General features: G+C 39.1%; 2 protein-coding genes and 1 long non-coding RNA gene across 3 annotated transcripts in view; 2 read left to right on the forward strand and 1 right to left on the reverse strand.

The window, feature by feature from the left end:
- Positions 1–27334, reverse strand: part of LOC311606881 — a 178964-nt gene that overhangs the window by 147303 nt on the left and 4327 nt on the right. The gene's annotated exons all lie outside the window — the stretch shown is intronic.
- On the forward strand, positions 322–1281 carry LOC311606791 (olfactory receptor 10AG1-like; the record flags this gene model as incomplete). The annotated part of the gene is made up of 1 exon (XM_084798203.1): positions 322–1281. The coding sequence occupies one exon, from the start codon at positions 322–324 to the stop codon at positions 1279–1281; it is 960 nt and encodes a 319-aa protein (XP_084654329.1).
- Positions 25298–26278, forward strand: LOC311606782 (olfactory receptor 10AG1-like; the record flags this gene model as incomplete). The annotated part of the gene is made up of 1 exon (XM_084798195.1): positions 25298–26278. The coding sequence occupies one exon, from the start codon at positions 25298–25300 to the stop codon at positions 26276–26278; it is 981 nt and encodes a 326-aa protein (XP_084654321.1).

Below are 27334 nucleotides of genomic sequence, written 5' to 3' on the forward strand. Positions count from 1 at the left end.
AAGCTGCTCTTAGTCAACAGATAAACGGCATGAACCATGGAGATCTTGTGTACTTGTGCTGTGTTTTCTGTTTTCACTTGTGATGAACTAGCATACTTTATTATAAAGAGGAAATACACATTTTTAACTGTGCTCTTTTTTAATCCCATGAAAATATAGGAAGTGGGACTAAGTAGGTTTGTAAATAACTCAAGGAAATCAATACAACTGGACATCTCTCCTGTGTCTGTGGAGTTGACACTTTTGGTATGTCATGGTTTAAAAAAATATATCTGAACTCCATGGAATAAGTTGACTTTAGAACCTTGAAATCAGTCATCCATGGATGGATCCACACTGCAGAATTCCCAACAAAGGAACCATTCCACATTGGTGGAATTCATCTTACTTGGCTTTTCTGATGTTCCCAATTTGCAAGAATTTCTTTTTGGCATGTTTCTTATAATCTATATAATTATTCTAATGGGAAACACCCTCATTATCATAATTATTAGGGCTGACCCTTCCCTTCACACTCCCATGTACTTTTTTATTGGAAATTTTTCTTTTTTAGAAATATGCTACGTGTCAGTCACTCTTCCCAGGTTATTAACAGATCTCTACAAACAAGACAGAATAATTTCCTTCATGGCTTGTGCTACTCAAATGTATTTCTTTCTGGTCTTAGGGGCCACTGAGTGCTTTATTCTGACTGCTATGGCTTATGACAGATACGTTGCCATTTGCAACCCATTGCTCTACCCTCTCATCATGAACAGCAGCCTCTGTATACAACTGGCAGCTGGCTGTTGGATAAGTGGAGTTCCTGTTCATATCGGGTTCACATACTGGATCTTCTCTCTGTCATTTTGTGGATCGAATGAAATGAATCACTTTTTCTGTGATATACCCCCAGTCCTGGCCCTAGCGTGTGGAGACACTTTTATGATAGAGATGCTGATATATGTAATTGCCCTCTTAGTGGTCACTATTCCATTTATGTTGATTCTTGGGTCTTACGTGAAAATAATCTCAACCATTCTGAAGCTTCCCTCTGCTACCGGGAGGGCCAAGGCCTTCTCTACATGTTCTTCTCACCTTCTAGTTGTAGCGTTATTTTTTGGATCTGGTCTCATTACATACTTGAGGCCAAAGTCCAGCCATTCCGCGGGAAGAGACAAACTCCTTTCTCTTTTCTATACTATTGTGACTCCAATGTTTAACCCCATGATATACTGTTTGAGAAACAAAGATGTTATGATTGCACTGAAAAAGTTCCTTCTAAGATGGATTGTGTTATGACTTAAGAAACATGCTTTGTTTATTTGTATGACATTTATTCTTTTTAAAATCATAATAAAATTACAGCATCCCTTTCCTTTCTTTTCTCATTCCTACCCCTGCAATGCACCTTTCCTTTTCATTCTTGGTGAAATTCACGGCCAAGAACAATTTTTATTGTTGTGACATACACACCTATGTACATAAAATATAATAAAACATGGATTTCCTCGGGGTTTGTCATTATGTCTCCCATTTCATATGTGATTTTGTTGATTTTAATACATTTCCTCTGCCTTTTAGTTAGTTTGGCTATGGGTTTGTCTATCTTATTGATTTTATGTAACAACCAGCTCTTTCTTTAATTAATTTTTGGAATTGTTCTCTGTGTCCTAATTTATTGATTTCAGAGCTGAGGTTGATTATTTCCAGCCATCTACTCCTCTTGGATATGTTTATTTCTTTTTGTTCTAGACTTTCCAGGTGTTCTGTTAGGTTCCTTGTATGGTATCTCTTCAATTTCTGTATGAAGGCACTTAGTGCTATGAACACTCCTCTGCGCCCTGCTTTCACTGTGTCCCACAAGTTTTGGTATATTGTGTCTTCATTTTCTCTGAATTCTAAGAAGTTTTTAATTTCTTTTTTTTTTTTTATTTCACCCCTTTCACAGAGGCCATTGAGTAAGGACATTATAAGTTTCCATGAGTTTGTAGGCTCTCTGTTGTTTTTGTTGTTATTGAGTTCCCGCCTTAATCCATGGTGGTCTGATAAGATGCAAGAGATTATTTCCATAGTCTTGTATCTATTGAGGATTGCTTTGTGATGACTGTATGATCAATTTTGGAGAAGGCTCTGTGAAGTCCTTAGAAGAAGAAATATTCTTTTGTGTTTGCTGTCTAGGATGTGGAAAAAAGGGAACACTCCTCTATTGCTGGTGGAAGTGCACATTTGTACAATCACTTTTGAAACCAATTTGGTGTTTTCTTAGAAAATTGCGAATAATGATACCTCAAGCTCCAGTTATACCATTCCTGACCTTATATCCGAAAGATGCTCCACCACACAATACATTTGCCCAACTATGTTCATAGCAGGCTTGTTTGTAATAGCCCGTATGTGTAAACAACCTAAATGCTCCTCAACTGAAGAATGGATATAAACTGTGGTACATTTATACAATGGAATACTATTCAGCTATCAAAAACAAGGAAATATTAAAAATTTCAGGCAAATGGATAGAACTAGAAATGATCATCCTGAGTGAAGTAACACAGCCCCAGAACACAGGCATGGTATATATTTACACTTAAGGGGATATTAGCACAACATAGGTGTTCTCTGAGAGAGTCTACCCAGTGGGCTACAGGGAACAGATACAGGGACTTGCAGCTGGACTAAGCACTGGGAGTTGTATGGAAGAGATGGAGAATGGAAGGACATGGTGAGGGGGTGTCTTCAGCTTCACAAGAAGACCATTAATGTTGGGCAGTCTGGACCTAGGGGGACTGCACAAACTGATGCACCTACCAAGAACATTGAAAGTAAATTTGCTCAACCATGTTCATAGCAGCCTTATTCATAATAGCCAGAACATGGAAACAGCCTAAGTGTCCCTCAATAGAAGAATGGATAAAGAAACTGTGGTACATATACACTATGGAATACTATTCAGCTATTAAAAACAAGGAATTCCCAAAATTTGTGGATAAATGGATTGAGCTAGAAATGATCATAATGAATGAGTTAACCCAGAAGCAGAAAGACTCAAATGGTATATACTCACTTATATCTGCATATTAGCCCAAGGGGCATGTCCCACGAAAGCCTTCACTTACCAGGAAACTGAGACAGAGGGGAGGACATTCTAGTGAGACTCTGGATGAGAGAAGCATGGGAGAATAGCAAAGTAGAAGGATCCAAAGGGTCCTAGAAGCCTACAAGTAGAACATTATGATAGGCAGATTTGGGCACAGGGGTCCCGCTCAGACTAAGGCACCAACCAAGGACAATACAGGCGGTAAACCTTAAACCCCTACCCAGATCTAGCCAATGGACAGAACACTCTCCACAGTAGAGTGGAGAGTGGGATATGACTTTCTCACATACTCTGGTGCCTCACCTTTGACCATGTCCCCTGGAGGGGGAGACCTGGTGGCACTCAGAGGAAGGACAGCAGGTTACCAAGAAGAGACTTGATACCCTATGAGCATATACAGGGGGAGGTAATCCCCCTCAGGAGCAGTCATAGGGGAGGGGAATAAGGGGAAAATGGGAGGGAGGGAAGAATGGGAGGATACAAGGGATAGGATAACCATTGAGATGTAACAAGAATAAATTAATAAAGGAGAAAAAATGCAAAAAAAAAAAAAAAAGAAAAGAAAGAAAGTAGACTCCCTCCCGTTCAGATGTAGCCAATAGACATCTCATTCTCTGCATGGGGAATGGCTGGGGAGACAACAGGGAGTGCCTCTGAGAGGAGCTCTGGTGCCTGAGATTTGATCACTTCCCCTTGGCAGCAGAGGCCTTCAGGTAAAACAGAGGAAGGGGATGCAGGCTACACAGATGAGACCTGATAGGCTGGGGTCAGAGCCTGGGGTCAGAGGGTAGGGAAGGGGGACCCACCTGTCAGAGGTCTAGGGGAGGGGAATAGGATAGAAGAGGGAGGGAGGGTGGGAAATGAGAGAGAAGAGCAGTGGAGAACAATTGTGATGTGATGTGAATAAATTATAATAAACAGAACTGTATTTGCATGATTTCTATCTCTACCTTACTTTAAGTTTCTTTTGTGTCTCCCGTACTCCTTCTCAATTCCATGACCTTTTCTTTAATTATTACTACGTATGTATATATAAAATCAACCTCCTATATATAAATACAATGCGACATATACATTTACATTTAGTGTAGTTCATATGTATTTATGTTCAGGGATCACCACTTGGAATTGGATAACCAACCAAGGATTAACCCTCTCCCAGCACCCATCTGTTTCCTGTAGCTTCTTCATGTAAGGGTGGGATCTTGTGAGATTTCACCCATCCACCCTGACATGTCAACTTATGTTATCATTCAGATATTTTTTAATCAAAAAATTTTTTTTATTTCATGGGTGTAACTTTTTGCCATAGATAGAAGATCCTATCTCTTCTGTGATATTTCCTGAGCTTTAGTTGTAGAGTTATATTGCAGCTGTATCATCTAGGGATAAGCATTTCATAATTAGCTATTCTCTGTATTTTGACCAGTTATAGATTTCTGTAGTGATCTCTGTATCCTGCCAAAGAGAGAAAGTGTGTGTGTGTGGGGGGGGGGGGGGCTTGGATTGAAAAAAAGTCTCACTACATAACCCTGGGTAGCTGGAACTCACTATGTAGACAAGTGTGGCCTCCAACTCACTGAGATCTGCCTGCTTCTACTTTCCAAGGGTTGGGACTAAAAGCATGGACCACCCCACACCTGACTGGGCTTTTTGAAAATATCTTTTAAAATAATGGTGAAGGGGAAGGAGGAAACAAGAAAATAAAAACACAGGACCTAGGAGAAACCCGTTGGTTTCAAGTATTTCACACATCCTACTATCTTTTTTCATTTGTTCTTAGAAGTAGATCAGCCCCGCAGGGCATCACCAAACATGTCATACCCCAAGGTAGGTGAGTAAGGAGAATTTTCAGATTCAGGCAAGATACAGAAGAATAAGTCCTGTCCTGGTTCAACAAACTCCTGGGGTGACTTTCATATGCTCTGACCTCTGTGACTTCTTTTTTCTACACCCTCTAGTTTCACAGATCGGGAATTAGACAAGGGAGAATCTGATCAGGATGGTAGTGTTCATCTTGGTCCTTGCGTTTCTTGGCATTCTGATGTCTGAAGCTCAGTACAACCAAAGATGAATCCAATATGTATCCAGGGGAGAATATAGTGTTTCTTCCTTGATGGCAAAGACCTAGGAATTAGTCTAAGGATTTCAGATGTCTCTGGAAGAAAATCTGGGGTTTACAGTGGGGAACCATTTTCAGAGAATATCCAGGGGGCAAATGTGACTTGAGTCTAGGGAAACATCTGGGTAATATGGTTGAAAGGTCTTCTACATCAAATCATATGTAATCTCTTCAACTAGATGTGTACTTTAGTGAATTATCTCCTCTCTTCCCGTACCTCCAATGTCTGGAGGAGGGATAATGGTGTCCAATCAATCAGGTTTGGGTCCAAATCTCAGGCATCTTCTATTCTCCATCCCAACATGCAACATTTTCTGTTGTCATATGCTATCACATTCCACACCTGCATCGTGAGTCTTCATCTTCTCCACTGAATACAAAGAAGCTAGCTGAAATCGCATAAATAATGCTCAAAATTCAGATTCCAAAATGCAAAACAAGATTGTAATGCAAATTATAACAAGTCAGTGTCTCTTGAACTCTCACCTTCCAAACATATTCTTTGAGTAGTTTTCTTGAAATATGAAGGCTTGCAATCAACACACTTGCATTTGAAGAAACTCTTGAGCTCAGTACTGCTGACATCACTTTGTAAATAACATTTTCTTATAGTAATTAAGGAAGAGGTCATGAATTTGAAAAGGAGCATGAGAAGACATTAGAGGAACTGGAGAAAAAAACAAGTGGTACAAATGATGTAAATATGGTATTCGTATAATAAATTTGGAAAAAACTTAATATCCTCTCCCATACATTATGGTGTTCATGGCATTCCCTAATTATAATATATAATCACATCATGGGCAACTTCCTAACACCAGTGGAATGTCATTTATGTGGGGTGTAGAACTGATGTATAAAATAGAAATATTTTTAAATGTCAAATTCCAGTGTTTACTGTTAGCATTTATAAAACTACGTAAATGAACCAATCTTGAATATGTTTGCTATAAATTTTGATTAGTTCCAGGCATTCATTTTTGAAAAATAATTACTTTATGTGTTATCTGCAATGACATTTTTAATTCTTCCTAAATATCTGAGACTTTCATTTACTTACTGACATTATTACAATATTTAGTACAACACTGCACAATCAGTAGAAAGGAGGGATATTGCTGCCTACCTCCTGATTTAAAATGAGATTTCTAAGTTTTCATTGTTAAATATAATGTTAATTTCAGTCCTAGTATATTATCTACACCCATCAGAATGGCCAAGATCAAAAGCTCAAGTGACAGCATATGCTGGCAAGGACATGGAGATAGGAGAACATGCCTTCATTGCTGGTAGGAGTGCAAATTTCTACAACCACTTTGGAAATCAATTTGGCACTTTCTCAGACAACTCGGTTTAGGGCTACCTCAAGACCCAGCTCTTCCACTCCTTGGCATATACTCAAAAGATGCCCCACCACACAATAAGGACATTTGCTCATAGCCTATTTTCACAGCAGCCTTATTCGTAACAGCCAGAACCTGGAAACAACTTAGATGTCCCTCAATCTAAGAATGGATAATGAAACTGTGATACCTTTACACTATGGAATACTTCTCAGCTATTAAAAACCAGGAAATTCTAAAATTTGAAGGCAAATGGATGGAACTAGAAAAGATCAGCCTGAGTGAGGTAACCCAAACCCAGAAACACCCACATGGTTTATACGCACTTACAACTGGACACTAGCTCAATAGCAATGTCCCCTAAAAGTCTTCACTTAGTTTGAGTTTGGGTGGCTCGGCAGGACAGTCCAGTTAGAAAAGGAGTTTCTAGGCAGGCAACAGGATCAGATAGAGCGTCTGCCCTTGCTCTTAGGAGTCCTGCATGAAGACCAAGCTGCACCATTCTGACATATGCCTAGAAGTCCTAGGTTCCTCCAAAGTATGCTTTCTGTTTAGTGATTGGTGTCTGTGGGCCACTATGGGCCCAGGTTAGTTGATTTTGTAGGTTTTCTTGCAGTGTCCTTGAACACTTGGGTTTCTTCAATTCTCTGTCCTCTTTTTCCATAGACTTCACCAACATCTGCCTAATGTTTCACTGTGGGTTTTTATGCCTGCTTCTAGCAGTTGCTGGGTGAATCCTCTCAGGTGACTGTTATGCTAGGCACTGGTATGAAAGTATAACAGAATATCATTACCAGTGTCATGGGTAGGCTCTCTCTCTCTCTCTCATGGCATGGGTCTCAAGCTGGGCCAGTAATTAGTTGGCCATTCCTTCAATTTCTGCTGCATATTCACTTCTGCATGCCTTCTTGGCAGAAGAAATTGTGGGCCTAAGTTTTTGTGGCTGAGTTTGTGTGCCAGTCCTTCATTGGAAGTCTTTTCTGGTTGCAGGAGTGGCCATTTCAGGCTACACATCCCTCATTGCTAGGAGTCTTAGCTATGGCCAGCCTCTCTAAAAATAGTTTTACTTCCTCAGATGAAGGGATGAGAAAAAACATACACAAACTGTGGGAAACTGGGCTGAGCACAGAGTGTTCCTTCTGCTTTCTAACTATCCTATCTAGGTTTAGATTTTTCAAAAGCCTACTTTTTTTTAGGGTTCTTAAATGGTTTTACCTCCCTTCCAACCCAAGGAGCAGAGGTAGGAGCTAACAAAGATTAATAAGGGAGGGGGATGTGGATCTTTGCAGACATAGCTCCTTGAGCCAGTTCTACTCTGCATTGTCAGGATCTCAGTAGTCCTGCCCAATAGCAGACACCAAGCAGCAACATGAATCAGTCGGGGTGGCTCACTCCAGTGGACACAGCAAGCCTCTGCTGAATTGGCAAAAGTCAACAGAAGCTGCCAGACTCAGTCAGAGTACGAGGAGAAATTCTTTCAAAAACATTTCTTGCTAGCGAAGACCATTGTTGCATAGAATAGTAATGCAAAAGCATTGTCTCACTGTCTGTGTGCTTCTATTTATATTCTTTCTAAATGTCATATACCCTTTCATGTGTCTGTCTCAGGCAAAACATCACATACCCTCCCATGGTCTCTTTTCTGCTAAAAAAGGTCAAGTGACTGTCTTCATTCATGGAAAAAACTCCCACACCCCATACTTGGGACCAAAACTTAAATTAAATTTAATTTAAATTAAATAAATAAAGGGCCTGGACCCAAAAACTTCTAGGGTATGTACAACCTAATCTCAGCCTAGAATGTTTTTGGCCTCTGAGACTTACTGCTTAATAAGCCTAACCTTGAAATCATGATTCCAGATGATTGTGCTTTCTGGGATCATTTTTTCTTATTATTTAACTTTTAAAAATTTATCATAATTTGTTAAGATTACATCCTGATTGTTATCCCCTCACTTCTATCTTCTTGTTCCCATCCTCCTTCTCTCATCCACCCTATTCCCCTCCCATGTACCTCTGACAGAAGGGGCCCTCCTCCTCCACCATATGACCCTAGCCTGTCAGTTATCATCTGGATAGCCTGCTTCCCCTTCTATGTGCTATGGAGCCTTCCCACCAAGAAGAATGATCAAACTGGAAGCACCAGAGTTCATGTCAGAGGCAGTCCCTGATCTTCCCACAACTATTGAGAATGAGCTGTCCATTGGCTAGATCTGGACTGGGGAGTCTAGGTTTACTGCATGCTTTGTCCTTGGTTGGTACAACAGTTTTTGCAGGCCACTCTTGGTTTATATCTCACACACTGGTGGTCTCCTTATGGGGCTCCCGAGCCCTCTGGGTTCTTCCAGCCCCCCACCCCCCGTTCTTCCATACAACTCTCAACTGGAATCCATCAGAGTCTAAGCATCTGTACAAATCCCCTACTGGGTTGAGTCTCTCAGAAGATCTATGTTGGGCTAATATCTGCTTATGAGTGAGTATATACCATGCATATCTTTCTGGGACTAGGTTACATAACTCAGCATGAATTTTTTCTAGTTCCATCTAGCTGCCTGCAAATTTCAACATTTCCTTGTATTTAATAGTTGAGTAGTATTCCATTGTGTAAATGTACCACAGTTTCTTTTTCCATTCTTCGATTGAGGCATATGTAGTTTGTTTTCAGATTCTAACTATTATGAATAAAGCTTCTGTGAATACAGCTGAGCAAATGTCCTTGTTTTATGGAGGAGCATCTTTTAGGTATATGCCCAGAAGAAGTATAGCTGGGTCTTGAGGAAACACTATTCCCAATTTTCTGAGAAAGTGCCAGATTGATTTCCAAAGTGTTTGTACAAGGTTTCACTCCCACCAGCAAGAAAGGAGTGTTTTTTCTGTACATCCTAGCCAATGTGTGCTGTCACTTGAGGTTTTGATCTCAGCCATTTAGAAGGGTGTAAGATAGAATCTCAGATTGGTTTTGATTTGGATTTCCCTATGACTAAGGATGTTGAGCATTTCTTTAAGTGTTTCCCAGCCATTCAACATTCCTGTGTTGAGAATTCTCTATTTATTCTGTACACCATTTTTAAATTGGATTATTTGGTTTGGTGTTGTTTTATTTCTTGAGTTCTTTATATATATATAAGCCCTTCAATGTGGTGTCCACGCCACTGCAGTACTGAGTCAAAGGCGAGGGACTGCGGATTAAATACACAAACACACACACAAAATAAAACAGCGGGTCCTTCATGCTAAGAAAGCAGCAGCAGTGGTAGCAGCTGTTTTTATTCAGTGTCCGAAACACCTTTTTATAGGCAGCAAAACAGGAATGCCACTCGCAGGTGAAAGCCCTCAAGAGGTGATTGCACACAGGACGCAAAGTCTCGAGAAGGGGAGGGGTGCGATCTCAGAGCAGTAAACATGACTAGCTAACCAACATAAGTACAGACACGAAAGCTGCTAGAAACAGAACATGAAACAGCAAGACAGGCAGGCAGCCCAGTCGGGACTGGTTCCTACAGGACCCCCTTTATAAAAAATACAAATGAGCTCCTGCCTTAGGTGACCAGGACATTGGTTTCCTATCTTACCTGGTATTAGAAAGGCTTTATGCTTCAAAACCCTCCTGTCTTAGGTGGATAGGTACCTCCATGGTCTTACCCGTCATTGGATATTCATTTATCAAGGCTCAGCCAAGTCTGGGCAGTAGGATTATCCCCTGCCAAAGGCATGAGGACTTGTTTGGTATGGAACTGTTGAATGCCTGTTGCTTTCTCATGCGGCAGAGGCTCCAGAACAGAAAAAACTCCTAAGCCACATAGCAGGATGCCTAGCCCGATAGGGGTCGCTTCAGCTTTTTAGCAAGCTTCCCAACATCTGTAAGCCCTTTATGAAGGCATTCCCCCGCCACCCCCCATAGTGGGTGAAACTCTAGTCTCCTGTAATAAGGCTGTTCACTGATTAAGATTTTAGATAACCAATTGAGTTTATCCATCATGTGCGCAGTAGTAACAGACTGAGAAATGGCAATGCCCGCAATGGTGACAATAACAGCGGCAGTAATTCCGAAATCTCTCCTTTCACGATAGATAACCAGGCCTTGTCAGCTGTCATGTGCCAGAGGAAAGGGAACCACTCCAGGTGCCCGTGCCACTATAGCAGTCTTCTCACCATTCCAGCAACTTCTTAAAGGGCTTGATACCCTATAAGAATATAAAGGAAGAGGAAGCCCCCTCAGTCAAAGTCATAGGGGAGGGGAGTAAGGAGAAAATGGGAGGGAGGGAGGAATGGGGGCATACAAGGGATGGGACAACCGTTGAGATGTAATATGAATAAATTAATAAATAAAAAAAGGACAAACCGGCAGGAAACAATTTAAAGTCTCCCCCTCAAGGGAGTCATTAGCAACAACAAAAAGGAAAGGTGCTACAGCACAGATAGCTGAACTTACGATGATATTTTAAATGAAATGTCCCTGTAATGTCACTCCTTTCCAGATCCTCAAGCATAGCAGCGCTGCCCAGGTGGTGATTAGTCAAATATGGCCATACTGGTCTGCTCAGACCTACTAGCATCAGGATGGGGGGTTCTTCACCAGAGCCCAAACGGTCTCCTGTAGGCTGGGCTGACTCTTATGGAACAATAGGATGCACATACCCCCCAGGAACCCAGATCGGTACTTCATTGTCCTGTGAAAAGACACAAGCAGACCCTCGGGCCCACACTAGTATGGGGTCCGGACCTTTCCACTGACCAGTGGAAAGATCTTTCCATTTAACCAGTCCTTTATATGACTTGGGAGTTCTCCAATGTCTATGTACAGCAGATAAACCTGAATCATCCACAGTTAAAAAATTGAGAATGCACAAAATATAAGCTAATTGAGAATGTGGGGAGGAGTTTTCTCCATACTCCCCTTCTTAATTTTAGCAAGATAAGCCTTAATGCTGCGAGGCGCACATTCTACCAATGCTTGTTCGTGGGCATTATATGGGATCCCGGTTTCATGAGTGATCTCATAGTCATCTAGAAATTTGGCAAGACCAGCACTAGTATATGCAGGGCCATTATCAGTTTTTATTTGCTTGGGAGTGCCCATATAGGCGAAAGCCAAGAGCAGATGTGCCTTAACATTTCATATCTTTTCCCCTGAGTAAGCTGAAGCTAAAAAGTAAGCCCGAGTATGTATCTATAGATACATGAACATATTGTAATCTACCAAAGCTGGGAAAGTGAGTTACATCCATCTGCCAAATATGATTTAGCAGGAGCCCTTCAGGATTGATCCCAGTTTGCAGAATTGGAAGGAACTCTGCACAAGATGGACAGTCTGTAACGATTTGGGTGGCTTGATCTTTGATAACGCCAGTACGATAACATAAAGACCTGGTGTTAAGGTGGAATTTATGGTGTAATTGCTGAGCTTTATCTACCCCTGTGATTGCTGTCAGAGCTATGGGCTCCTGAGTAAGGGCATCCGCCGTCCTGTTTCCCTCACTCAAGGGTCGAGCAGGGATGTGTGTGCTGTTAAGTGTCCAATAAAAAGAGGAGCCTGTCTCAGCCAAATTAATTCCTGAATCTGTAAGAGAAGACCATGTACCAAAGAAACGAGCTACAAAGGCAGATATTTCCAGAGGAGGGAGAATTTGAGTTACATATTTACTATCAGAATAAATGTTTACAGCTGTATTAGGAAATAACTGTTGAGCCAAACGAACAGCCTGCAATTCTGCCACCTGAGCAGAAAGGGTCGCAACTGTAATTCGTTTGACTACCCCCGGGAAAAGACCGCTGCAATACCTTTAGAAGTTCTGTCAGTAAAGACCACCTTAGCACGAGGAATAGGCTGCTTCTGTATAATTTTAGAAAAAACAACAGGGTGAATTTTAAAAAATTCAACTAACTTATTTGTAGGATAATGATTGTTAAATTTGATGAGGATAGAAGACATAAAAATTGTCCAATCATCATAATTATTTTGAAGCCAAGTTACTTGGGCCGAAGAAAAATGGGAGATTACTAGCTCAGGCTCCTTTCCAAAAATATGCAGCCTAGATTTCTGGACACTAAATAAAAGAGTTATTGTAGCTTGAGGATAAGAAGTTACCACTTTAGCAGGAGAAGCCTGGGAGTGCACCTACAAGATAGGCCTGGTCTGCCAAAAAACTCCACTAGGAGCATAGGCTGTGCAGACTGTCAATAGCACTAATGATTGGTTATAATCTATGTAATTAACATGGACCTGAGATAGGGCTTTTTGCAGAAGCTCTATGCATGTACGACCCTCGGGCAGAAGTAGGATCAGGATCTCCTTGCAAAATATAAAACAAAGGTTTTAACTGTCCAGAAGTAATTCCTAAACTGGGACAAATTCTATTAATATCTCCCAGAAGCTTCCGAAAATCATTGAGTGAAAAGGGAATCCAATCTTTTTTTATCAATTTATTCATATTACATCTCAATGGTTATCCCATCCCTTGTATCCTCCCATTCCTCCTTACCTCCCATTTTCCCCTTACTCCCCTCCCCTATGACTATGACTGAGGGGGATTACCTCCCCCTGTACATGCTCATAGGGTATCAAGTCTCTTCTTGGTAGCCTGCTATCCTTCCTCTGAGTGCCACCAGGCCTCCCCATCCAGGGGATGTGGTCAAATATGAGGCACCAGAGTTCATGTGAAATTCAGACCCCACTCTCCACTCAATTGTGGAGAATGTCCTGTCCATGGGCTAGATCAAATTTGCTCAACCATGTTTATAGCAGCCTTATTCATAAGAGCCAGATCATGGAAACAGCCTAAGTGTCCCTCTGCAGAAGAATGGATAAAGAAACTGTGGTACATTTACACTATGGAATACTACTCAGCTATTAAAAACAAGGAATTCCCAAATTTTGTGGACACATGGGAATCTAATCTTAAAGTAACCTTTTGAGGTTTAACACCATTCTGCAACAACTGATGACCTAAATATTGATAAGGAAATTGCTTTTGAATTTTTTTCAGGTGAGATCTGTAAATTACCCTGTTTCAGCATCTCCTGCAAGTCAGCTAAGGCAGAGAATACCTCCTCCTCCACTGTCTGGGAAGCCAGCAAAATATCATCCACATAATGAATAATATATATAGCAGGGAAACTCATCCTGACAGGCTCTATGGCAGACGCCACATAATTCTGACAAATGGTGGGGCTATTAGCTATACCCTGAGGCAGTACTACCCATTGATATATTTTATAAGGTTTTGCAAATTAATAGAGGGAACACCAAAGGCAAACCGTTGTGAATCATTGGGATGCAGGGGAATAGTAAAAAAAACAAAAAACAAAAAACAATCTTTCAAGTCAATTACAATCATATGCTAGTGCTTAGGAATGGCTACTGGAACAGGAAGGCCAGGCTGAGTGGCCCCCATAACTACCATCGTAGCTAAGGTCCTGTAACAATCTCCATTTTCCTGATTTCTTTTTGATAACAAAAATAGGTGTGTTCCAAGGGGATGTAGAAGGTATAGTATGACCTATAGTGAGCTGCTCTTGTACAAGCATATTGGCAGCCTCCAATTTCTCTTTAGACAGGGGCCATTGTTCAACCCAAATTGGGTTACCATTTTTCCAATTAATAGGAATAGTGGGAATTGGAGGCTGTTCAACAATGGCCCCTATGGAAAATGCCCTAACCCCTGTTTATCAGAAGGGTTGTAGAGAGTTAACTTTTGGTCTGAAACAGGGCAGTTACGGCCCTGCAGGTTTTTGCCTAAACCTTGTCCTGGACAAAATCCTTGTTGATTTAATATTCTTTGTACTGGCTGTGTGGTCAACGCAGCCCCCATTCCTTCCAGTATATCCCTTCCCCATAAATTAATAGAAATATGAGGGAGGACATATGGCTGAAATATTCCCTGATATCCCTCCGCATCCTTCCAAATTAACTTCTTAGTACTGTGAAAAGGAGTGTTGGCTGTTCCCACTCCTTGCAATTGGGTATCTGTTTGTTGCAATGGCCAGGCCATAGGCCAATAGAAAAGGAAAAGCACAGAGGTGTCCACTCCTGCGTCCAGTAAGCCTTTAAAGTCTCTGCTATCAATTTTCAGCATAAGCCTAGTGTGGTCATTAAGGGTTGAAATCCAATAAGCCACTGGCCCAGTAAAGCCGAGCCCTCCCTCACATCTCTTTTCTTTTGAAAATGAGTTGGTTGGTTGGAGTTGAGGTACTAGGATTATTTGAGCTATATGGGCTCCTTGGGTAATCACCAGCATACCCTTAGTAGCTTCCACCATTATTTTTATTTCTCCCTTTGTATCAGGATCAATGACTCCAGGAATAACTTTAAGACCTCTCATAAGGGCACTACTTCAACCCAGCAATAGTCCCAATGAGCCATCAGGTAACGGACCAAAAACTCCTGTCCCAATGGCTTGGGGGCCCATCTGAGGTGTTAATATGACTCTGGTGGTGGTACAGAGGTCCAATCTTGTGCTGCCTGCTGTCCCCAGGGTGAGATCTCGGATAAAAATGGGTTTCTTTGGGGGATAAAATTCAGAGGTTGAATCACTTGAAGGGCAGGTGTCTGTAAGACTCTGCACACCTGTCTTGAAGGGGCCTGGAGCTGATCCCAGGCCCGCTTCCCTGCAATGGCCTCCCTTGCCTATCTGTCTTAGAGCGGCGCTCATTTCCCCAATGATACCCTCATTGGCAACAAGGATATAAACCTGGCTTGGTATGATCAACTCTATCTCGAGCTTTTCCAGTCTCCCTTTGAGTACACTCTTTCTTAAGATGTCCTGTCTGGCCACATCTGAAACATGTTTTTGGCCAGACTCCCCCGGAAGGTGACCGTCCCCGAACAGCAGAAGCTATTACTTTCCCCATCATGTGAGTAGTATCTATACGTCAGCAAAATTTCAGATAGTCATTCACACTTTTATATTTATAAGGCCGAAGGGCTTCCTGACAATACTTATTAGCATTTTCAAAGGCCAATTGTTTAATAATAGGCATGACTCCTTCCACATCTCCAAAAATCCTTCCTGCCAATTGCATAAGGCGATCAACAAATTCCTGGAAGGGCTGCGAGGGTCCCTGGACCACTTTAGACAGCTGTTCTCCTGCCCCCTTATTAGGCAAGGACTTCCAATCCCTCATGGTGCAAGTTGCAATCTGCGCATACACAGCTGGGCCATATTGTATCTGGGCACTAAGCTCAGTACACAAACCCATGCCTGCTAGCATATCCACGCTCCTCTGTGGAACTCCAGCCGCTGCATTATGGGCGGCAGTCTGAATACACTGTTTTTGATAGTCACTGTGCCAGAGCAAATAATCACCCCCACTGAGGACTGCTTTACACATTTGTTGCCAATCACTGGGTGTTAAAAATTGTCCTGTGAAGGATTAAAAAATGGCAATCATAAAACAAGCATGTGGACCATAAGCCATAGCTGCCTCCTTAAGCTGTTTTATATCTTTAAAATGGAGGGCTTCATGCTGTCTCTGCGGTTGCCCTGGGTTAGTTGGGAGAGGCACTTCGACTACTGGAAAGACTACTTCCCGAGGGGGAGCAGAAGGCTCTGCCAAAGATAATTGACTTTGATAATCTGGTTTATACGCCAGGTTCGCTCTCCTCTAGTTTCTTTTTCTTTGATCTTACACTCCCTCAACTTCTTCTTTAGGGCCCATATTTCAGAGGTTAAGGTTGCCTCTTCCTCCTCAGAGTTAGAAGAAGATATATCAGGGGCAATCTCAGACGGGACCAAAGATTTTACAGATTGCTCCTTCTGTACTTCATTCAGGGCAAGTTCCATACTTCCTAGCTGCTCTCTTATTTTCTCATCTTCATTCCTAAGTACATGTCTAATGAGACTCCATAATGAAAAGGTAGTGATAGGAACACTGTTGGACCCTTCATTTTGTGAAATCCTCTGGAGATCAGACTTCACCTGATCCCAATTTTGGATATTTAGCTCTCATGATACCATAAACCAAGGACTACTCAATTCTATTGTTTTTATAAAATCTTTAACACTCTCATGCTTAATCCCAGTGCCTTAATCCTCTAACACTAGTCCACTAGAACCGTGGACGAACCCGCGGCACCCATTTCCAATACGCCTTTTCCTACCTCCCTCAGGGGCTGGCCAGCTTCCCCAGGCCATCCATCAGCTTCCTCCCTTCTTTCTCCGATCTCGGTGAGACCTCCACTTGTGGTGCCTGCACCACCGTGGTACTGAGTCAAGGGTGAAGGACTGTGGATTTAATACACAAATACACATACAATAAAACAGCGTGTCCTTCGTGCTAAAAGAGCAGCAGCAGTGGCAGCAGCAGCTTTTATTCAGTGTCCAAAAAACCTTTTTATAGACAGCAAAACCGGAATGCCACTCGCAGGTGAAATCCCTCAAGAGGTGATTGCACACTGGAGGCAAAGTCTCGAGGAGGGGAGGGGTGCATTCTCAGAGCAGTAAACATGACTAGCTAACCAACATAAGCACAGACACAGAAGCTGCTAGAAAGAGGACATGAAATAAGACAGGCAGGCAGCCCAGTTGGGCCTGGTTCCTACACTTTAACAGATGTAGGGTTGGTGAAGATCTTCTCCTATGCTGTAGCTGTTGTTTTGCTCTGTACTGGTTATGCAGGTTGTAGAAAACACTTTCCTAGGACATGAAATCAGTGTAAGAAAGATTTCTGAGCCTTTAGCATTGAAGGCACTTGCCTTTACCATTAACAGCACAACTACAAGTGAAACAGTGGTGGTGGCCAGATGTGGCACATACACAGCAAAAGGAGCTCAGGAACGTTGGGTTTTCAGCCACCTCATCTAAGAACAGAATTCTCTAGGGCCTACACAGATAACACAGCTATGTGCAAGTATTCCTTTTTAAAATATTTTATTAATTTATTCATATTACATCTCAATTGTATCTTTCCATTCCTCCCTCCCTCCTGCTTTGTCCCTCCCCTATGTCTGTGACAGTAGGGGACCTCCTTTCCCTGTATATGCTCATAGAGTATTAAGTCTCTTCTTGGTAACATGCTATCCTTCCTCTGAGTGCCACCAGGCTTCCCCATCAAAGAGACATGGTCAAAAATGGGGCACCAGAGTTCGCATAAAAGTCACACCCCACTCTCTACTTAATGGTGGAGAATATCCTGTCCATCAGCTAGTTCTGGGTATGGGTTCAAAGTGTATTGCCTATATTGTCCTTGGTTAATGCCATAGTTTGAGCAGGACCCCTGGACCCAGATCTGCGCATCATAATGTTCTTGTTGAAGGTTTCTAAGAACCTCTGGATCCTCCTATTTCCCCATTCTCTGATGCTTATCTCACCTAAAGTCTCAATAGGATGTCCTACCCTCTGATCCTCTTTCCTGGTATGTGAAGACTTTCATTGGACCAAGTCCCTTGGGCTAGTGTCTCAATATAAGTGAGTATATACCATTTGACTCTTTTTGCTTGTGGGTGAACTCAGGGTTATTCCTTGTTTTTAATAGCTGAATAGTATTCCCTAGTGTAAATGTACCACAGTTTCTTTATCCAATCTTCTACGGAGGGACACTTAGACTGTTTCCATGTTCTGGCTATTATGAATAACACAGCTATGTGCAGGTATTCTTGAGGACACTTCCAGAGCATAACTGATCTCACAGCTCACATAAACACACGAGAAGGAGAAGATCTTTTTAAGACACAAACTTGCAAATAGTCATTCTATAGAAATGTCTACAGCATTATAATATTCTGAATATGGAAGACTGGTAAAATCATGGGTAATTTCTTTAGGGAAAACAAAACCAAAAGACTTGCCCAGACAATAATTACATGACAACTAGTACAAAAAAAAATGTACTTCTTGAAATTTACATAAGACAATTGTTTTGCATTGATAAGGCATTAACGTTGTTCTTATGGCTAAGTTAAGCTCTTTGTAGTCAATGGACTGTTAATGCCACAGTGATGGGTGCTATTCCTGTGTCTGCAGTGGTTCACAATGTCTACCATGTAGTTACTGTTAAGACTCATTCAGATAATCTTGCTAAGAGCTATTTTGCATGCCCTAAGTGGGTTTTAGTATAACAGAGTTCTGTGAAGTATAAATTATTTTTCCCCATCAGTGGAAACATGTCTAAAGCCCTAGTGATTTCCTTTCATTTTATTTTAGCGATGTGAATGAATTAATGGGATGCCATTCCATGGATGCCACACCAACATATACTAAGTACACTATCTACTTGGAACCCCCTATAACATATGTAATTAATACTTAATCCTCTAATTTTTCTAAACTCTTTTGATGAGTCCTGGATATTTCTGAGTCTAGTATCTCCAGGAGCATTCCCAAGCCATTTTGATTATTCTAAAGTGAGTTTAAAAAATTATAGGTTTTGATGCCTCTTACATAGACTACTTAACATAAATAATAGGACAGTCTTCAGGAGAATGTTATAGACATGTGCAGTAGTTAGATCCTCTTATAAAATGTGACTCTTGTAGTTTAAAAAGAAAAAAAAAAACCCTAAAGATTAGGTAAAGTTCAAAGACATAAATACATTATAATAATAGCACCTAATATGTCAATAATATAGCAAGAATTCATGTAGTCCACCACTATATTACAGCTGTAAAAATATGACTTGTAATATGTTAAAGACCTTTCTTAGTTCTGGGTGCTGTAGCACACACCTGTAATCCCACGACTTGGAGAGGCAGAGACAAGAGGATCTCTGTGAGTTCAAACCAGCCAGTTCCACAAACTTAGTCCAGGACTACACAGAGCACAAAGAAGCCCTGTCTCAAAAACTCAAAAGCAACAACAACAAAAAGACCTTTCTTAGTAAAAACCTACACTTTACTTTTTATTCGATTTTCTAATATAATCCATTAGGAAAAAATTATATATTGATTAATTAGATTTTAAAATAGCTTATGAGTAGTTTGTATCTATGTTTGTCAAGTATATTGATCTATAATTTTTACTAGATTATCTAAGCACAGCAATGATTTGGTACCATGGTAACACTGACTTTCTAGACTAAATTTTGAAGTGACTGTGACATTTAATTTTATGGAATAGTTTGGATAATAACAATATTAGTATTAGCTTGTTAAAAGTCTTGTTAAATCCGTAGTGAACCTGCTGAGTCCCTGCTTTTGGTTGCTGTTAGGAGTTTTGACAAGTACCTTGCTTTTCTGCTCATTATTGGACTATTTTAAATATCCTCCTGGATTGATTTTTTGGTAGTTCCAAATTTTTGGAATACTTTAAAAATATGTATCTTTCAACTTACTAAACATAACTTTGCAGAATATTTCCTAGTAATCCTGTGAATGTCAGTCATGTACTATAATATATATTTTTCATCATTAATTTTGTTAATTTTCCCCTCTGTTTAGGTGGGATTGGAATCTTATTTAATTGCCTATAATTTTTATCACCAAGTATTCTAATTAGTACACATTAGAAGAAATATTCATGACAGAGATGCACAGTGAGTTAGCTCTTTATTTCTAGTGCCTATATCTGGTCTATCTCCGGTATTTACTGATAGAATCCGAGGAGAAATGTTACTGATAATGGCCCCCTAGGTTCAGGTTACGGGTATTTTTCAAGTTCTAAATGCTACTACATGGGAGTATTAAACTTGTTTTCAGTTAAAATCCAATAATAAGAGGAAAAAGAATATAAGATATATGCACTTAGTAAGTATTCCAGAAAGCATTCATAGTATATTAAGTGCAAATAAACATTTGTCATTTAATAAAACTTGTTATTTTTAAGCACTTGTTCTTTTACCAGGCCAAGATTGTTTGATATGATCAGCAAGATATTAAAGCAGGCTGGAATGGAAGGGTTACAGAAAAACTGAGGCTGTGGTAATCATTATTATGAGTTTTTTATACACTTATCAGAAGCAGAATATACTGACAACTGCCAGTATCAACACACTTAGAGTTGCCAGCATACAATTTTGTATGAAAGCTATGCAGAGTATAAATATCTAAAGTTAATTGTCCTGTTGAGCTTCCAAGCTTCTAAGTGAAAGTGCAGAGAAACAGAAAGTGGCCTGAATGCTTTCCTGCCTGACAGAATGCTTTGGTTTCACAGGAACTGAAAAGGCAGATAGTGCCAGAAGCTACAGGGTGCAACCTGAAAGCCCTATGATGCATGCCTCTCCAAGGAGCTAGGTCAGGGCAACTTCACGATTCCTTAACGTTTCCCATCTGATGCACTGTGTGGATGTAACACACATGAGACAAATCTAATGCAACATATAATGTCTCTTTACTTAGTATTTAGTTTCAAAATTAAAAGATTATATTTGTTTATGCTAGTATTAAAATTACAAAACTGAACTGTATTAGGTTTTTAAAATGAAAAACATGTAAAAGAAAAGAAAAGAAAAATGCCCTAACCAATAAAGACATTTACATTAATACAATTGGGAAGCACTCAGAACGGAGTAGAAATTGGTTCAGAGTAAATGTCACATTAAGTTTTTTTAAAAAATGAGGGTGAGAAGCAGAATGCTTTGCTTTTCTTCTTTCACAATTATAGCTCTCATCTGTTGGTCATAACAGTATATTGTAGTTTCAGGAGGATCTGTTTGTGATCCATCACCCACTGCCAGGGTCCACAGTATGTATGTTAAATGTGTCCATCTTCTTTCCCATGGTTAGTATGAAATTTCACCATGAGGATAAGAGCATACTAAATGACCCAGCTAAGAAATCAAACAAATATACAATATGTTCTCGGGTGTATAATCATAAGCTTTTAATATTTATTCTTCTGGGGCTAGTGAGTTATTTGGATGTGTCTGGGGGCAGGGCAGCATTCTATGGAGACGTTAGAAAAATGTGTAGTCTCTTATGTAGAGATTATTTGTAACAAAGTTACCAAAATAACTGCTAACTAACACCTAAGTATAACAAGGTGTGACAAGGGAGAGTGGGTATCCCCACTGGAAAGAAGTATTTTCTCTATAAATGGAGCTAGCTGCTTAGAAACAAATCAGGTTCTGATGTAAATATGATATAAACCACTTATTTACATATACTCAAAACAATAAAACTGCAATGAGAACAAAGCAACTTAATCAGAACTGAAAAAAAGGTAAATTAGTAATGTGTTCATATTTCTCTCAGCAGTATGAATGTTTCGATCATGATTCAATAATTTGTATCAAACATCTGAAATCTTTAATTTTAGTGTATAGAACTTAAGGTTTTATTGTTTGATTAGTCCTGGATTATTCTTATAATATAATTTAAATGATAAAATAATATATGAAATAAGGCCCTAAATATTTAATTCTTAATATTTTTTCCTCTGTCATTATGATAAAAATATAAAAAGTGATAATGAAAGGCTATTTTTTTGATTATAGCAAAAGTACATTTTGCTGTGTTGATAATAAATAAAGCACTATTATTATAAGTAATGGCACTCATAGAAGTATTGTCCCTGTATTAAAGACTCTCGTGGTAGAAAGGAAAACTTAAGGAATTGTTTCATCCATGTTACAAGTGTCATCATTGGTAAAGAGTAGCTGATTTGATTTGATGATTTGTGCCTAATATTGGGTATAAGACTTCTAATTAAATCATAGCAAAATTTGTTGACAGTAGGTATCTGCTTGTGCTTATCAGGGTAAAAGTTGTCTTATTTTTCCATGTGGATAATTCATATGCAAGGAAAAGTTAAAAAAATAATATATTAGTCTAATAATAAAGAATAAAAAACATATGCCTATTATTTATGCAACACCAAATATATTAATATAATCTTCAAGAGTTAGTAATATATTTTGATATAAAAATTGAATTTTATGTTTTCATAATTCATTGAATTAATACTGTAGATTCACATGAAGCAGCCAATACTAATGAAAAGTTCTATTATTTCTTTAATTTGAATTCACACAACAGATAACATAATAGAGCAGAGCCTTGTCTGTATCAGTAATATAATGGATCATCTTACATAATATGGAGTGCTGAAAAGACACAAACACATAAACAGCAGCTCTAGGGATGTTCAATAGTGTACACTGCTAAGCTTTATGCACCAGCTTGGCAATGGGCTATACAGACAAGTAGTTTTTCAGAAGCCAGATAGGATGATTAATAAGGTGACTTCACAGCAATGAGCAAATATGTACTTTGTATTTATTTGTCTGTACTTATCTCTGTGTGTTTTCCTACCATAAAAGACACATTGTAATCTATGCATACTTTTTTTTTTTTTTTGCTTTCTTGGGTGAGAAAACAACATATATCAATTACTATATCATTGGCCTCATTTTCCAAGCTTTCTTTTTTCCTATATCTGCTTAAGTGGATACCTTATTTAACAAGTAGAAGCTCAATAAAATAAACAATAAAAAGAACAAAAACATTTTTAGAAAAGAAAAAAATCTGAAAATACTACAGAAAGAAAAATTGCTCAGATTTTAAAATTTAAAAAGGGGGATTACCTCCCCCTGTATATGTTCCTAGGGTATCAAGTCTCTTCTTGGTAACCTGCTTCCTTCCTCTGAGTGCCACCAGGTCTCCCTCTCCAGGGGACATGGTCAAAGGTGAGGTACCAGAGTATGTGAGAAAGTCATATCCCACTCTCCACTCTACTGTGGAGAGTGGGATGTTTAAGCAAACAAGAACTTTAGTTAGGAGAATGTGTATTTTATTTGGCAATTTTCACCCTTAGAAAGAGGGTTGCCTTAAATTCACACCAATACTCTTTCTTCAACCTTTTAAGGGCATGGATTATAGAACTGCACTACAACACCTTGTTATATGCAATCTTTTTTATTCTATTCCTTCCTGTGCAATGAGTAGAGGGGGGCATAGCAACTTATTTTTACTATATAAAATGCTGAAATTTAATTAATAAATACTTAACACATCTCTATTAATGCCACAATAACAATCTTCCTCCTAAAAAACAACATGGCTGCACAGACACTGAATCCTATACATTTAGTAGTAATCATCATGTGAAAAAACAAACAAACAAATAGGGTGGAAGAGGGAGGAGGGAGGAAAGGGGAAGACACAAGTGATGGCATGGCAATCGAGGTGTAGTCTGAATAAATTATTTAAATAAAAAACAAACAAACAAACAAAATAGCAGGCTTTAAGCTTGACATTCACTGAATTATAAACCACAACTCCACATTAAAAACAACAGATCTATGGCGAGAATAACTAAAAGTAGGTGCTTATGTAAAGAATTTTGAGGGGTGGGGTCTGGGTAAGCGACTCAGCAATAGTGTAAGCTGCTGCTCTGCTTGACGACTTGAGATCAATCCCTGGATTCCACAAGGTACAAGAAGTTATCCTATGACCTTCACATACAGGCTGTAGAATTTACATAAACCCCCCCAGAACTGTCATACTCACGCACGCACACACACACACACACACACACACACACAGAGACACACAAACAGAGAGAGAGAGAGAGAGAGAGAGAGAGAGAGAGAGAGAGAGAGAGAGAGAGAGAGAGAGGAAGAAGGAGGAGGAGGTGGAGAAGGAGGAGAAGAAAGAAGAGGATATGAGAAGTCAGAAAGAACTTTTATTTCAGATTTAAAATAATAATTTTTAATGTGTTGTTTGTCTTTCAGGATCTGGGTGTCTTATGCAATTTTCTAATTCTATTCATGTACTTGCAAACTTCATGATTCCATTTTTCATTACAGCTGAATCATAGTGTACACATGCCATGTTTTCTTTATCCATTTATCAGTGCAGAGATATTTAGCTTTCTTGTCAGTCTCCTGGGTATTGTGAATAAAGTGACAATGAACATATCTGAGGAAGTATTTGTGAAATAGAATGTCACATCCTTTGGATTTTATGCCATAGATATATCATATGAGAGATTATTTTTATTTATTGATTGGTTGGTTGAAATTATAATGTAGTTACAATATGTGTCATTTTTTACTCTCCAACACCTCTTTTTATCCCATCCATTGAAATTATATTATGATTGCTGAAAGTAGATATAAACTGATGAAAACATAAATATTAATATTTTTGTTTAATACATTTTAATTGTTAACTAAAATGGGTACTGAGGTTATAGATTTACAACAGCAGATATTTATTACCAAAAAAGGGGAAAGGAAGCTTTGTGAAAGAATGCTAGCCTTAATGATTTACATATTTAAAGAGAAGAATTAATCCCAAACACAGAAACAACAATAGAAACTCTTATCCAGTCATTGGCAGATGAAATAAAACCGTAAGTACCATTTATCTTAGACTGCATGTGAGATTGAAAGTTGATAAGTAAGTTAAAATAAGAAGAATTAAGCCTTTAAAACATCAAGGTTATTTTTGAAATTCAAAGATAAATAATTTTGAATAATAATAAATATTTTGAAAGCTTCAATGTTTTTTAAAGGCAAGAACTAACTGCCTATAAAGGAAAACAAGCTATGAAAAGGGAAAAAGCCAGGTAAGCTACCGAAGTGACATAACAGTGGAACATCAGGACCAAATCCATGTGTATTTATCCTTCTGCTAAGGTCAAATGAATAAAAAAAATTTACAGTTCTAGGAACTTTGTTGATACATTAGAATATATATTTAACACGGTCATTTTATTTGGAAGACGTTATTGGCAAAACTGGTTCTATTTTATTCATGAGAATTCACTACTTCCAATTTCAGAGTACATCACCCAGATGAACAAACTGCAAGATACAGAAAGAAGCTTAAAACTCATAAAGACTAAAGCACACATCCCAGTCAGAATCGAGAAGAGGAAAATGCAGTCCAGACATGTGAACCCACAAAGACCAAACAAGCTTAAAATCATACACACAAATCTTACCCTACCTACAGAATTTATTCTCTTGGGATTTTCTGATATTCCCAGATTGCACTGGTTTCTCTTTGGTATCTTCCTGTTCATCTACATGATTATCCTGCTGGGGAATGGCATCATCATTCTCATCACGAGGGTTGAGCCCGCTCTGCAAACCCCCATGTATTTTTTCATCAGCAATTTTTCCTTGCTAGAAATCTGCTATGTTTCTGCCACTCTTCCTAGAATGCTTATGGATCTTTTCACATTGAAAGGAAATATCCCCTTTTTTGCCTGTGCTATACAAATGTGCCTATTTCTTATACTGGGGGCCACTGAATGCTTCCTCTTGGCTGTCATGGCCTATGACCGTTATGTGGCCATCTGCAACCCTCTGCACTATCCTGTAGTCATGAGTCACAAGGTGTGCACCCAGCTAGTGGTGGCTTCCTGGGTCATTGGAATTCCCTTTCAGGTGGGACAGACATATCAGATTTTGTCTCTGCCCTTTTGTGACTCTAACCAGATCAATCACTTCTTCTGTGACATACCTCCACTGCTCAAATTAGCATGTGGAGACATCTTTGTGAATGAGCTTGTGGTCTTTATATTTGCTGTGCTGATTGTCACTGTTCCGTTCATGTTGATCCTTGCATCTTACAGCAGAATCATCTCAACCATCCTGAAACTGCCATCAAACACAGGAAGGGCTAAAGCCTTTTCTACCTGCTCTTCCCACCTTATAGTTGTGTTTTTATTCTATGGATCAGCTAGCATCACCTATTTAAAACCTAAGTCTAATAAGCATGAGGGCATAGACAAACTACTTTCTCTGTTTTACACCATTTTGACTCCAATGTTCAATCCCTTGATATATAGTTTGAGGAACAAAGATGTCACAGGGGCACTGAGAAAACTATTTACCAGGTTGTTAGCATTGTGAGAAAATTAAAGTCAGATAAATTATTTTTATACATTTTGTACATTTAATTAAAACAAAATTTCATTTTGAAAATGATTAATTGATAAATGAAAATTGATAATATGATTACCTCTTAATGGACTCTATTTTTTATAATTATCTGCAAAATCCTTAACAACATTCTGCTTTTAAACATGTGTTTCTCCTTGCTTTATATTGGCAAATAGAGGCTCCAATATCAGCAAGAAATGATTGTGTTTTGGCTATGACAAAATGTCCTTACAAAACCTCTGTTCTTGGGTTCATTAAATTATTTTTCTTTTACTCTTTTACCTGTTCTTGGGACGCTTTACTCCTAGTGGTTGCCTCCTCCACCTGGATGTGAGGGTTTGTGCGTAGTCTTATTGCAACTTGTTATGCAGTATTTGGTTAATATCCCTGGAAGAACTGTTCTTTTCTGAAGGGAAACAGAAGAGGAGTGGACCTGAGGCAGAGAAGAAGTGGAGTGGAGGGAGTGGGAAGGGTGGACAGAGGGGAAACTGAGGTCAGGATATAAACCATGTGAGGAGAAGAAATTTTAAAAATATTCCTTCATCTCCCATATAGACTGCTACTGTCAATGCAAGGTTATCTTTAACATTATGACATTTTTTCAAATAATGGAAACCTTTCTGTAAGGGAATATCCCTACCCTAGGCTTTTCCAGACAATGTAAAATTACATAGAAAGAGATGTTGCCGCCATAAGCATTGGTATAAAATATGATGTAATCAAGTTTATAACATATTATCTAAAGTTATTTAAATGATTTGCCACATTGTATATTGGGTCTGTGATGTATATACTATTAGCATTTGAATTTTGTTTATGCTTTCTAATACCACAATATAATTTATATTTTTAAAAGATGCTTAAAATAGTTATATTCCTAGTTCTTTACATATTTGAGAATTTATTTTACCAAATAAAACACTCCAATTTGAAATAAATATATCACTATCATCAATAATGTAGTCTTAACTTGAAAAATAAACATCTATGATAATATATTCTTATATCTTGACAGTATGAACAAAA

Source organism: Acomys minous, assembly GCF_964271855.1.
Source record: "Acomys minous genome assembly, chromosome: 10".
Lineage (NCBI taxonomy): Eukaryota > Metazoa > Chordata > Mammalia > Rodentia > Muridae > Acomys > Acomys minous.